The 13998-nt window shown below is 51.8% G+C and overlaps 1 protein-coding gene across 2 annotated transcripts in view; it reads left to right on the top strand.

Annotated features, from left to right (window-relative positions):
* The first annotated feature begins 8501 nt into the window (after positions 1-8501).
* LOC139266961 (netrin-G1-like) overlaps positions 8502-13998 on the top strand; it is a 36487-nt gene continuing 30990 nt past the window's right edge. For both annotated transcript variants that reach the window (XM_070884598.1, XM_070884599.1), the window contains exon 1: positions 8502-8879. In XM_070884598.1, the coding sequence (XP_070740699.1) occupies positions 8637-8879 (243 nt within the window). In that variant the 5' untranslated portion in view covers positions 8502-8636. The remainder of the gene's footprint in view (positions 8880-13998) is intronic.

Genomic DNA, 13998 nt, shown 5'->3' with positions numbered 1-13998 from the left:
GTATTGGGGGTAATGTATTGATGTGGATAGAGAACTGGTTGGCAGACAGGAAGCAGAGAGTCGGGATAAATGGATCCTTTTCAGAATGGCAGGCAGTGACTAGTGGGGTGCCGCAGGGCTCAGTGCTGGGACCCCAGCTATTTACGATATACATTAATGATTTAGATGAAGGAATTGAGAGTAATATCTCCAAGTTTGCAGATGACACTAAGCTTGGTGGCGGTGTGAGCTGTGAGGAGGATGCTAAGAAGCTGCAGGGTGATTTGGATAGGTTAGGTGAATGGGCAAATGCATGGCAGTCTAATGTGGATAAATGTGAGGTTATCCACTTTGGTGGCAAAAACATGAAGGTAGAATATTATCTGAATGGCGGCAGATTAGGAAAAGGGGAGGTGCAATGAGACTTGGGTGTCATGGTACATCAGTCATTGAAAGTTGGCAGGCAGGTACAGCAGGCGATGTCGAAGGCAAATGGCATATTGGCCTTCATAGCGAGGGGATTTGAGTATAGGTGCAGGGAGGTCTTACTGCAGTTGTACAGGGCCTTGGTGAGTCCACACATTGAATATTGTGTCCAGTTTTGATCTCCGAATCTGAGGAATGGCATTCTTGTTATTGAGGGAGTGCAGCGAATGTTCACCAGACTGATTCCAGGTATGGCTGGACTGACATGTGAAGAAAGATTGGATCGACTAGGTTAAAATTCACTGGAATTTAGAAGAATGAGAGGGGATCTCATAGAAACATATAAAATTCTGACGGGATTGGACAGGTTAGATGCAGGAAGAATGTTCCTGATGTTGGGGAAGTCCAGAACCAGGGGACACAGTCTGAGGTTAAGGGGTAAGCCATTTCGGACCGAGATGAGGAGAATCTTCTTCATTCAGAGAGTTGTTAACCTGTGCAATTCTCTACCGCAGAGAGTTGTTGATGCCAGTTCCTTAGATATATTCAAGAGGGAGTTAGATATGGCCCTAACGGCTAAAGGGATCAAGGGGTATGGAGAGAAAGCAGGAAAGGGGTACTGAGGTGAATGATCAGCGATGATCTTAATGAATGGTGGTGCAGGCTCGAAGGGCCAAATGGCCTACTCCTGCACCTATTTTCTATGTTTCTATTCCCCTGTGGGACACAGTATCCCAGCACAGTCCCCCATTCCCCTGTGGGACACAGCCCAGTATCCCAGCACAGTCCCCCACTCCCCTGGAAGGTGCACGGCTGCACATGCATGGTATCTTGAAAAGGTCGCGCGGCCCGGAATTTTTTTTATGGGCAACAATAGTTTTAGGGTGGAAGGAGGTTACAGAGATAGGGAGGATGTAGGGCTGGAGGGGGTTACAGAGATAGGGAGGGGTGTAGGGCAGAAGGGTGTTACAGAGATAGGGAGTGTGTAGGGCTGGAGGAGGTTACAGAGATAGGGAGGGGTGTAGAGCTGGAGGAGGTTACAGAGATAGGGAGGTTTGTAAGGCTGGAGGAAGTTACAGAGATAGGGAGGGGTGTAGGGCGGAAGGGGGTTACAGAGATAGGGAGGGTGTAGGGCTGGAAGAGGTTACAGAGATAGGGAGGGTATAGGGCTGGAGGAGGTTACAGAGATAGGGAGGGTTGAAGGGCTGAGGAGGTTACAGGCATAGGGAGGGTTGTAGGGCTGGAGGAGGTTACAGAGATAGGGAGGGATGCTGGGCTGGAGGGGGGTTACAGATAGGGAGGAGTGTCGGGCTGGAGCAGGTTACAGATAGGGAGGGGTCTGGGGCTGTAGGAGGTTGCAGAGATCGGGAGGGGTATAGGGCTGGGGGGGAGGCGGTTACAGAGATAGGGAGGGGTATAGGGCTGGAGGTTATAGAGGTAGGGAAGGGTGTAGGGCTGGAGGAGGTTATGAGATATGGAGGGGTGCAGGGCTGGAGGAAGTTACAGAGATAGGAAGTGGTGTATGGCTGGAGGAGGTTACAGACATAGGAAGAAGTGTCGGGCTGGAAGGGGTAACAGAGGTAGAAAAATACAAACATAGAAAATAGGTGCAGGAGTAGGCCATTCGGCCCTTCGAACCTGCACCACCTTTCAATAATATCATGACTGATCATTCCATCAGTACCCCTTTCCTACTTTCTCTCCCTACCCCTGGATCCCCTTAATGTAAGGGCCATATGTAACTCCCTCTTGAATATATCCAATGAACTGGCATCAACAACTCTCTGTGGCAGGGAATTCCACAGGTTAACAACTCTCTGAGTGAAGAAGATTCCCCTCATCTCAGTCCTAAATGGTCGACCCCTTATCCTAATACTATGTTCCCTGTTTCTGGACTTCCCCAACATTGGGAACATTCTTCCCGCATCTAACCTGTCCAGTCCCGTCAGAATCTTATACGTTTCTATGAGATCCCCTCTCATCCTTCTAAATTCCAGTGAATAAAGGCGCAGTTGATCCAGTCTCTCCTCATACGACAGTCCAGCCATCCCTGGAATCAGTCTGGTGAACCTTCGCTGCATTCCCTCAATAGCAAGAAGGTCCTTCCTCAGATTAGGAGACCAAAACTGAACACAATATTCCAGCTGAGGCCTCACTAAGGCCCTGTACAACTGCAGTAAGACCTCTCTGCTCCTGTACTCAAATCCCGTAGCTATGAAGGCTAACATACCATTTGACTTCTTCATCGCCTGCTGTACCTGCATGCCCACTTTCAGTGACTGTTTAACCATGACACCCAGGTCTCGTTGCACCTCCCCTTTTCCTATCTGCCACCACTGATAATATTCTGCCTTCGTGTTTTTGCCCCCAAAATATATAACTTCACATTTATCCACATTATACTGCATCTGCCATGCATTTGCCCACTCACCTAACCGTCCAAATCACCCTGCAACCTATAAGCGTCCTCCTCACTGCTCACACCGTCACCCAGTTTAGTGTCATCCGCAAACTTGGAGATATTACACTCAATTCCATCATCCAGATCATTAATATATATTGTAAAGAGCTGGGGTCCCAGCACTGAGCCCTGCGGCACTCCACTAGTCACTGCCTGCCATTCTGAAAAGGACCCGTTTATCGCGACTCTCTGCTTCCTGTCTGCAAACCAGTTCTCTATCCACGTCACCCCCAATACCATGCGCTTTGATTTTGCACACCAATCTCTTTTGCCGGACCTTGTCAAAAGTAGGGAGGGGTGTAGGGCTGGAGGAGGTTACAGAGATAAGGAGGGGTGTAGGGCTGGAGGAGGTTGCAGAAATAGGGAGAGATGTAAGGCTGGAGGAGGTTACAGAGATAAGGAGGGTTGTAGGGCTGGAGGAGGTGACAGAAATAGGGAGAGGTGTAAGGCTGGAGGAGGTTACAGAGATCGGGAGGGGTGCAGGGCTTGATGGGTTTCCGAGAGAGGGAGGGGCGTGGCCCTGGAAGGATTTGAAAACAAAGATGAGAATTTGAAAATCGAGGCGTTGCAGAGATCCCAGTTTTATTTCAGTGACAGCAGAGTGTGGAATTTTGAAGGTCTGTTTATATTTGGATCGATTTCTTTGTCCTCAGATATCTTTTAAATCTAATCTCAGGATCAGTTTACAGAAGTCTCTCTAAATATAAATAAATGGCGAGCTATTGCTTGTGTTGTTCTGGGGTTTATCAAACGGACACGTTGATTGTTGTACAGTGTTCCTTGGGGGAACAGTGTGGAGCAGAGTTTGGGAGAGAATTCCTTTCACCGTATCTAACCGCACGGCCGAGAGTTTGATCGAGTCGATGGTCCAGCCAGCGATCCGAAGCAACTCGACCTGGGTGTGTGGCGACGCTCTGATCCGGATTGACGGGCTGAGGAGTTGCTGCTGCAACAATTGAGATGCCTGAAGGACAGAAGTTTATTCGGCGAGTCTCTGCGATCCGGGCACTGGCTGTGTTGGTCACTGAGGCTTCGGAGCGGGAAATCTGCGGATGTCCCAGATCAGGAGGGGTGGGTAATGGTTCAGAAGGTCCAAGGGCCCGGCACAGGGACATTATGGGATGGGGAATGGACTGGACAGAGGCAGGGGGATATTATGGGATGGGGAATGGGCTGGATTGCCTTCATTTCTCGAGTTAAATGCTGCAGGCCGATGTGTCCATGAACCCCCCACCCCAAGGTTTATGTGTTTAATCCTTCCATTCAATCAGACAGCACAGGAGGGGGTCATTCAGCCCATTGGGCCTGTACCGGCTCTTTGAAAGAGCGATCCAATCAGTCCCACTCCCTGCTCTTTCCCCAGAGACCTGTACAGATGGGATATTATTCAGCTCTCCCGGGAACATTGTAAACAGCAACAGGATAGATCCCTAAAGCAGTGAAGACATCTGACCTCCACCCTGACTGTCAGCTCCCCTCCCTCATATTATTAAATCTGTCAGTACCGCATTTCATGTGGAATTTTTTACATAAGTAACAGCAGAATACTTTTCACAGTTCACAACCGTGCTGAATATCCGATTCGTTTTGATTGGGACAGACGAGTGTTAAAGGATTTGGGTAGATAACTTGGCGGGCTTTAGGACCGCGCGGAATGCTGAGCTGGGGCGACGTTCCCAGTCTGAGCCCCTGGATTGAGATTTCAGTTTTCTCTCTCTGAGTCTCGTGATCGCGATCTCTCTCTCTCGTTTTTTTTTCCCTTTTCTCTTTCTCTATTTCTCTCTCTCTCAATCAAATTTTCTCTTTCTGTTTCTCACTCCCTTTCCTCACTTCTGTCTCTTTCTCTTTTGTTCCCTTCCCTCTCTCTCCCCTCCCTCTCTTCCTCTCTTTCTCTCCCTCAATCTCTCTCCTCTCCCTTTTTCACTCTCTTTCTGTTTCCCTCCCTCTCCCTCCCTCTCTCCCCCTCTCTCTCACTCTCCCTCTCCCTCTCTCTTCCTCTTTCCCTCTCCCTCACTCTCTCTCCCTCCCTCCCACCCTCTCTCTCCCTCCCTCCCACCCTCTCTCTCCCTCCCCCTCCCTCTTCCTCACTCCCTCACTCCCTCCCCCTCCCTCTCTCCTCCCCCTCCCTCTCCCCCCCTCTCTCCCTCCCCCTCCCTCTCCCCCCCTCTCTCCCTCCCCCTACCCCCCTCTCTCCCTCCCCCTCCCCCCCTCTCTCCCTCCCCCCCTCTCTCCCTCCCCCTCCCCCCCTCTCTCCCTCCCCCTCTCTCTCCCTCCCCCCCCCCTCTCCCTCCCCCTCCCCCCCTCTCTCCCTCCCCCTCCCCCCCTCTCTCCCTCCCCCTCTCTCTCCCTCCCCCCCCCTCTCCCTCCCCCCCCTCTCCCTCCCCCTCCCCCCCTCTCTCCCTCCCCCTCCCCCCCTCTCTCCCTCCCCCTCCCCCCCTCTCTCCCTCCCCCTCCCCCCCTCTCTCCCTCCCCCTCCCCCCCCCTCTCTCCCTCCCCCTCCCCCCCCTCTCTCCCTCCCCCTCCCCCCCCTCTCTCCCTCCCCCTCCCCCCCCTCTCTCCCTCCCCCTCCCCCCCCCTCTCCCTCCCCCTCCCCCCCCCTCTCTCCCTCCCCCTCCCCCCCCCTCTCTCCCTCCCCCTCCCCCCTCTCTCTCCCTCCCCCTCCCCCTCCCTCCCCCCCTCTCTCCCTCCCCTCCCCCTCCCCCCCTCTCTCCCTCCCCTCCCCCCTCTCTCCCTCCCCTCCCCCCCTCTCTCCCTCCCCCTCCCCCCCCTCCCCCCCTCTCCCCCTCCCCCCCTCTCTCCCTCCCTCTCTCCCTCCCCCTCCCCCTCCCCTCCCCCTCCCCCTCCCCTCCCCCTCCCCCTCCCCCTCCCCTCCCCCCTCTCTCCCTCCCCCCTCTCTCCCTCCCCCCTCTCTCCCTCCCCCCTCTCTCCCTCCCCCCTCTCTCCCTCCCCCCTCTCTCCCTCCCCCCTCCCTCCCTCATTCTCCCTCTCCCCCTCATTCTCCCTCTCCCCCTCTCCCTCTCCCTCCTTCCTTCCCCTTGAGGGCAGATTCTGTGCTAAACTCCTCCGGTCCATTGAGGAGGCTCTTGGACTTGTTGCTGAGCAATGCGGAGCTGTCTCCGGGATCTCGCCGCGCCCGGAGCTCGCTGATCTCCCCCAGAGTGAGTCAGACTCTGTCCCGGGATCTCCCGGGATCGCCTTGCTGTTTGCAGCAGCGATTGGCGGCTTGGCGCGGGGATCAGGCAGGTTCCTGTGTGGATTGTATCGGAGGGCTGGAGAATTGGAGAGGACGATTCTGTGTGCATTCTAGAACAGCAATCTTCCATTGGATAAGAGTGCATTGTATCTGAGGATTGCAGGCATTGTACAGGAGAGCTGTGCATTGTATCGGAGCGCTGCAGCAATCTGTACGATGAAGGAACACATTATACAACAATTTGCATTTATAGAGCGCCTCAACCCAGTAAAATATCCCAAGGCGCTTCACAGGAGCGTAAATCAGGTGTGACTGGAGATGGTGAGTGTGTGTTGTGGGTGTGACTGGAGACGTTGGGGGTGTGACTGGAGACGGTGAGTGTGTGTTGGGGTGTGACTGGAGATGGTTGACGTGTGCTGGGGGTGTGACTGGAGATGGTGAGTGTGTGTTGGGGGTGTGACTGGAGACGGTGAGTGTGTGTTGGGGGTGTGACTGGAGATGGTGAGTGTGTGTTGGGGGTGTGACTGGAGATGGTGAGGGTGTGTTGGGGTGTGACTGGAGATGGTGAGTGTGTGTTGTGGGTGTGACTGGAGATGGTGAGTGTGTGTTGGGGTGTGACTGGAGATGGTTAGCGTGTGCTGGGGGTGTGACTGGAGATGGTGAGTGTGTGTTGTGGGTGTGACTGGAGATGGTGAGTGTGTGTTGGGGTGTGACTGGAGATGGTGAGTGTGTGTTGGGGTTTGAGCAGGAGGAGTGACGTCAGTCCCAGAAGGTGACTGTGGATTGTGATGCTCGAGCTGAAGGGGAACAGCATTACGGGGGAGGAAGTGAGACATTCAGAGACTATTCCTGCTCGCAGTGCAGCAGTTTGTAAAAGCTCATTGAATTCATTATAGAAAATAGATTATAAATATCCCCGTTACTAGTCTGTAGATCAGTCACAGCCCAGAGTAACACCTTGTGTCATAAAACAGGCTGTGGGAGGGTCACCAAACACAGAATCTGTCAGTGTTTAAAGGGGCGACTTTTTAAAGTAGGCAGTAGAATAATTTTGCCTTTCCAGTGTGAGCTCTGAGCTTGAGGTGAGATGATGGAGTAAGGAGAATAGATGTTGCTGAAAGAGCTGACTCACTCCCACTCCGGAGACTCGAGCCCAGCATCCAGGCTGACACTCCCAGTGCAATACTGAGAGAGCGCTGCACTGTCAGAGGGGCAGTACTGAGGGTGTGCTGCACTGTCAGAGGGGCAGTACTGAGGGTGTGCTGCACTATCGGAGGGGCAGTACTGCGGGAGTGCAGTACTGGCGGAGGGGCAGTACTGAGGGGGTGCTGCAATGTCGGAGGGGCAGTACTGAAGGAGTGCAGCACTGTCAGAGGGGCAGTACTGAGGGGGTGCTGCAATGTCGGAGTGCAGCACTGTCGGAGGGGCAGTACTGAGGGAGTGCTGCACTGTTGAAGGGGCAGTACTGAGCGACTGCAGTAATGTCAGAGGAGCAGTACTGAGGGAATGCTGCACTGTCGGAGGGGCAGTTCTGAGGGAATGCTGCACTGTCGGAGGGGCAGTACTGAGGGAGTGCTGCACTGTTAAACACTCCATCTTTTGGACAAGGCGGTAAACCGAGGCCCCGTCTGCCCTCTCTGCTTCACATCAAAGATCTCTCGGCTTTATTTCAAAGAAGAGCAGGGGAGTACTCCCCAGTATCCTGAGCAATATTTATCCCTCAACCAACATCACTAAAATAACATAATTGTTCATTTGTTTCATTTGGTATATTAACGAGAGTGATTTAGCCACCTCCTATTGGTTGCAGTGATTCCCAACTGGTGATTATTTCTGTGTAACGCTACAGCTAATGGGAGGCGGAGTTGGAGGGTGGGGTCGAAGGTCAGGAGCAGCATCTGTTCCGAAATGCATTGATTATATTTCTCTCCTCACAGGGAACTGATGGCAGAAGGAAGAGATGATCGATGGGAAACAGACTCTGGTCAGGAGATAGTCATCACGTTGGCTCCCAGTACTGAATGATCAGCCAATCAGAGCATCTGTCTGACACAGCGGGCAGCTGGGGGGAAAACAGCTGGGATCCCAACACCTGGAACATCTGCACCAACACTGGGAAAACAGCTGGAATCCCAACATCTGTAACATCTGCACCAACACTGGAAAAGCAGCTGGAATCCCAACACCTGGAACATTTGCGGCAACAGTGGGAAAACAGCTGGAATGTTAACATCGAGAACATCTGCACCAACTGGGGAAACAGCTGGAATCCCAACGTCCAGAACATCTAGCAATGCTGGGAAAACAGCTGGAATCCCAACACCTGGAACATCTGCAAGCATAGAGATCGCCCCTCTCTGAGCGGGTCCAGTCAGTGCAGTGCCCCCCTGAATCACCCCCAGACGGACTAAGTTTGCCCCTCTCTGAGCGGGTCCAGTCAGTGCAGTGCCCCCCTGAATCACCCCCAGACGGACTAAGTTTGCCCCTCTCTGAGCGGGTCCAGTCAGTGCAGGGCCCCCCTGAATCACCCCCAGACGGACCGAGATGGCCCCTCTCTGAGCGGGTCCAGTCGGAGCGATGTGTCTGTCCGGTTTGTTGCCCCTTCAGGCCCTTTGGGTGGCCCTGTCTTTCGCCGTGCAGCATTTCCAATCCTGGGGTCACTACGACCTGTGTAAGGCCCAGCTTCACTGGGACCAGGCCATGAGTTGGGATTACATGGCCTGCCATCCCGAGGCCGCCCTGCTCACCAGGTCACTGAAGGTCAGCTTAGATCCCTCCGACAGTACGTGTGGAGAGACCCCCGAGATGTACTGCACACTGGTGAGTAGAAGCCTTTCTGAGACAGCCTCTGTTGTGTGTCGCGCTGTGAATGGACGCTCACTGAACGGCCTTTATCAAAGTGAATTCCATCCAAACTCCTACATTTGCTTCATTAACAGAGGCATTGAGTGCAAAAGCAAGGGAGTCATGGTGAACCTTTATACATCATTGGTTAGGCCCCAGCTAGAGTATTGTGTCCAATTCTGGGCACCACACTTTAGGAAGGATGACAAGGCCTTGGAGAGAATGCAGAGAAGATTTACTGGAATGTTTCCAGTGATGAGGGACTTCAGTTATGTGAAGAGACTGGAGAAGCTGGGATTGTTCTCCTCAGAGCAGAGAAGGTTAAGGGGAGATTTGATGAGGTGTTTAAAACCATGCAGGGTTTTGAAAGAGTAAATAAGGAGACACTGTTTCCAGTGGCAGGAGTGCCGGTAACCAGAGGACACAGATTTCAGATAATTGGCAAAAAAGCCAAGGGGGGGGAGATGAGGAGAATGTTTTAATGTAGCGAGTTTTTATGATCTGGAATGTGCTGCCTGAAAGGGAGGTGGAAGCAGATTCAATAATAACATTCAAAAGGGAATTGGATAAATACTGGGAAAGGAGAAATGTACAGGGCTATGGGGAAGGAGCAGGAGAGTGGGACTAACTGTTCAGCTCTGAGCCAGTGGCAGAGACAGATGATATCACGGAGGTGAAAGTGGGCGGGCTTGGTGAAGGAGGAGATATGGGGATGGAATAACAGTCTGATAAGTTGCATTTCGTGGAACTGTGAGGAGATGTAAAACTGCTGGACTGAACAGGAAAGGTCAGGACACGTAAACCACAAAACTCGCTGCTTCCCAGTGTCGCACCGTAAGGGGTGGCAGTGTTTGTAAAATTAGACACAGTAATAGATGTGAGGAGGGAGGTCGAATGTTTATAAACACTCACTGGAGCTCCTGACCCCTGTGTCTGAGCCCTGCCCAATATCTCCAGTGGGGAATATGTCCCATTGTGTCTGAGCCCTGCCCAATATCCCCAGTGGGGAATATGTCCCATTGTGTCTGAGCCCTGCCCAATATCCCCAGTGGGGAATATGTCCCATTGTATCTGAGCCCTGACCAATATCCCCAGTGGGGAATATATCCCATTGTGTCTGAGCCCTGCCCAATATCCCCAGTAGGGAATATGTCCCATTGTGTCTGAACCCTGCCCAATATCTCCAGTAGGGAATATGTCCTTGAGATGTAAATTCAAGCCTGTTTCTAAATATTAATGATGCTCTTGTTGAGTGAATCATCTCCTCAGGATAATTGGTTCCTACATCATTGTTCGAGGGGAAACGCCTGGTTTAATAATCAGCCGTATGTTTCAGCAATAATTGAAAATGTATAATTTATTGCAGAACATGCAGTTTATCAGAGGGAATTATTCTCCAGCTCAATTAGTAATCTGTTATAAAAATAATACGAGTCTTTGAGGTAAATCTTCCAGCTGTTCCATATCCCATTGTGAGAGCTGTGTGTGAAACAGGGCGCGGACCCAGTGAGACCACACTAGATGTTACTGTCTCAGTTTCACATCTCAGGACATCCCAAAGTGCTTCACAGCCAATGAAGGACTTTTTGAAATCGCAATAATTTTTCTTTCACCGATTAAAAACGCGGCTGAATTTATCGGCCTTTATCTCACAGTTTGCATTTTTTAATATGTAACAGTTTTTGACAGGTGTACTCGCTCCTTCTTTCCCGATGTGTCCCGACTCCTGAACTTGTGTTCCCTGATTGTGTGTTGACTGTGAGTGGGTGAGTGAGACGGAAAGACCCCTGGGTGAGAATGTATTCAGACTGTGGCTGTAACCTTGGTGCAAAGACACGAATTCCTGGTCACAAGCTGTTGTGATCGAATGTACCGGGGCACGGTGGTGCAGGGCTTCTGTGACTGGACTAGTAATCCACAGAACCGCACTTCCAATCCCTTCATGGGCTGTCAGACTGGGCAGAGGGAGACACTGCCGGTCCTGCTGGAAGACTCAGTCCCAGGCACATCCTTTAGTTTTTCATTTGTTCCTGGGATGTGGGCATCGCTGGCAAGGCCAGCATTTATTGCCCATCCCTAATTGCCCTTGTGAAGATGGTGATGAGCTGCCTTCTTGAACCGCTGCAGTCCGTGTGGTGAAGGTACTCCCACAGTGCTGTTAGGGTGGGAGTTCAGGATTTTGACCCAGTGACAATGAAGGATCATTGAATATATTTCCCAATCAGGATGCAGTGTAACTTGGAGGGGAACGTGGAGATGGTGGTGTTCCCATGGAGACCATGGGTTTGTGAGGTGCTGCTGAAGAAGTCTTGGTGAGTTGCTGCAGTGCTTCTTGTAGATGTTAAACACTGCAGCCATGGTACACCGGTGGTGGAGGGAGAGAATGTTTAAGGTGGTGTTTGGACTGCTTTGTCCGGGATGGTGTGAAGCTTCTTGCGTATTGTTGGAGCTGCACTCATCCAGGCAAGTGGAGAATATTCCATCACCCGCCTGACTTGGGCCTTGTAGGTGGTGGAAAGGCTTCGGGGAGTCAGGAGCTGAGACACTCGCCGCAGAATACTCGTCTCTGACCTGCTCTTGTACCACAGTATTTATGTGGCTGGTCCAGTTAAGTTTCTGGGCGTTGGTGATCCTCAGGATGCTGATAGTAGGGGGTCCAACAATGGTAACGCCGTTGAATGTCATGGAGAGGTAGTTGGACTCTGGCTTGTTGGAGATGACCATTGCCTTCCACTTGTGGACCACAAATGTTACTTGACACTTTGGTGTTGCCGGACTGGGAAACAACATCAGTGAGTGAACACAGAGGTGATGGGGAACAGGACTTGTGTGTGTTAGGACACGGGCAGCACAGGTTTGGATGAGCTGAAATTTACGGAGAGTGGAAGATGGGTGTCCGGCCAGGAGAACATTGGAATGGTCGAGTCTGGAGGGAACAATGTTTGGATGAGGTTTTCAGCAGCAGATGTGCTGAGGCAGGGGTGGAGATGGGCAATGTTACCGAGGTGGACATAGGTGGTCTTGGTGATGGAGCGTATATGATTGTTTGTTTTAGTTCTTCTCGACCAAAAGGCACCAGTTAATGCTCATCGATCTCCGTGTTGGAAATAGAATCTCCCGCTGGTCTGTAATCCCCAATTTGATTAATCTCTGGCACCAGCTCAAAGTATTCGCCTCCAATTCCACTTCAGTGCCAATTTGTTCATTGATTTGAGTGTTTCTCGTGCTGCAAAGCAAAAGTCACAGTGTCTGAGCACAAATTGAGGGAGAGGCACATCTGGAATACTGCGGGCAGAGTGAGCTCCTCATTGTAGTGGCGAGATGGGACATGGGGCACAGGGACACAGTGTGACCGGAGGTAAGGGGGTGAGGGGAGAAAGAGATGGGGCACAGTGACACAGTGTGACCAGGGGTGAGGGGAGAGAGAGATGGGGCACAGTGACACAGTGTGACCAGGGGTGAGAGGGTGAGGGGAGAGAGAGATGGGGCACAGTGACACAGTGTGACTGGGGGTGAGGGGAGAGAGAGATGGGACATGGGGCACAGGGACACAGTGTGACCGGGGGTGAGGGGAGAGAGAGATGGGACATGGGGCACAGTGACACAGTGTGACCAGGGGTGAGGGGGTGAGGGACTGTGTTATGAGGTTAGCTCGAACAGTCGAATTAAAGGGAGGATCGTGATCACTTCTGTAGAAACACAGTCTGTGCCTTGCTCGGGTAAAAGTCTGACAGCCAATTATTTCTGAATCCGATCACCAATTCTGGAAATCCCAGCGAGTGGTGACAGCTGGTGAATGTTAACGTGGAGTTTCTGGGTAATTTCTGTAAGCTGAGTTTGAACTGATTGTAAACTGGTGCCTGGAGATTGTGTCTGATCCTCTCGGGATTGTTAACATCTGTATCCATTCCCCCGCCAGCTGTTCACACAATCTCACAGCACAGCAGGAGGCCATTCGACCCATCGTGCCTGTGCCGGCTCTTTGAGAGAGCGATCCAATTAGTCCCACTCCCTGCTCTTTCCCCATAGCCTTGCAAATTTATTCTTTTTCCCAAATTTATCAAGTATATTTTTCCCTGTTTTCAGGGAGTTTAGTTGAAGCAGGTTCAAACAGCTCTTCAAAGAGCGTGCACAGGCACGATGGGCCGAATGGCCTTCTGTGCTGTGAGATTCTGTGATATTGCCCCTGTTTTGAGGGAGTTTATTTTCAGCAGATGCGAGCAGCAGATAAGATTTCAGATGAATGAACCAAACATTCTCTTTGTAATATTGCAGTCCGTTCTATTGGGTCTGGGACTAAAACTTTAATACTCAGATGGGAAATCGAGGGTTTGGGAGAGGCCTACAGGAAGTGGATTAAACCTGAGGCCATAGACTTTATCCCCATGAATCCTCCCCCTGCCCAATATCTCACTCACTGCCCACTGTCCCCATTAAACCGGCTGCACATTAAACTTTCCCAGTCTCTTGATTCCTGGATCAGAGCTCCCTCACTGCGCTGCTGTCTGACAATGTTCCACTCACTTTAGCAGCTCAGACAGGAGAATATTTGAAGAATGATTTACTGTTGTTGTGGCACTGACTGACTGATCCCTGACACTGTCATCAGTGGATGGATTTTTCTATCAGGCAGTTTGAATGATGAGGAATCTCGGTTCCATCTCCTGTTATTCTCTGTTCCCCATTTTCTGTATTGGCCATGCGCAAATTTCATTATAAACACAGATAGAGGCAGACAGGCAAGGTCGAGGGTTCATGTCCCACTCCAGAGACTTGAGCACAAAACCCAGGCCGAGACTCTCAGTGCAGTACTGAGGGAGTGCTGCACTGTCGGAGGGACAATACTGAGGGAGCGCTGCACTGTCGGAGGGGCAATACTGAGGGAGCGCTGCACTGTTGGAGGGGCAGTACTGAGGGAGTGCTCCACTGTCGGAGGGGCAGTACTGAGGGAGCGCTGCACTGTTGGAGGATCAGTACTGAGGGAGCGCTGCACTGTCGGAGGATCAGTACTGAGGGAGTGCTGCACTGCTCTCATCCTGAGCTGGTGAATGGCGCTTTAGAATTCAGTCTTTGCTCTCTCTTTCTCTCCTCTCTC

Source organism: Pristiophorus japonicus, chromosome 7 (assembly GCF_044704955.1).
Source record: "Pristiophorus japonicus isolate sPriJap1 chromosome 7, sPriJap1.hap1, whole genome shotgun sequence".
Lineage (NCBI taxonomy): Eukaryota > Metazoa > Chordata > Chondrichthyes > Pristiophoridae > Pristiophorus > Pristiophorus japonicus.
Note: the sequence above shows the minus strand (reverse complement) of the source record. Positions and strands in the feature narration are given on the sequence as shown.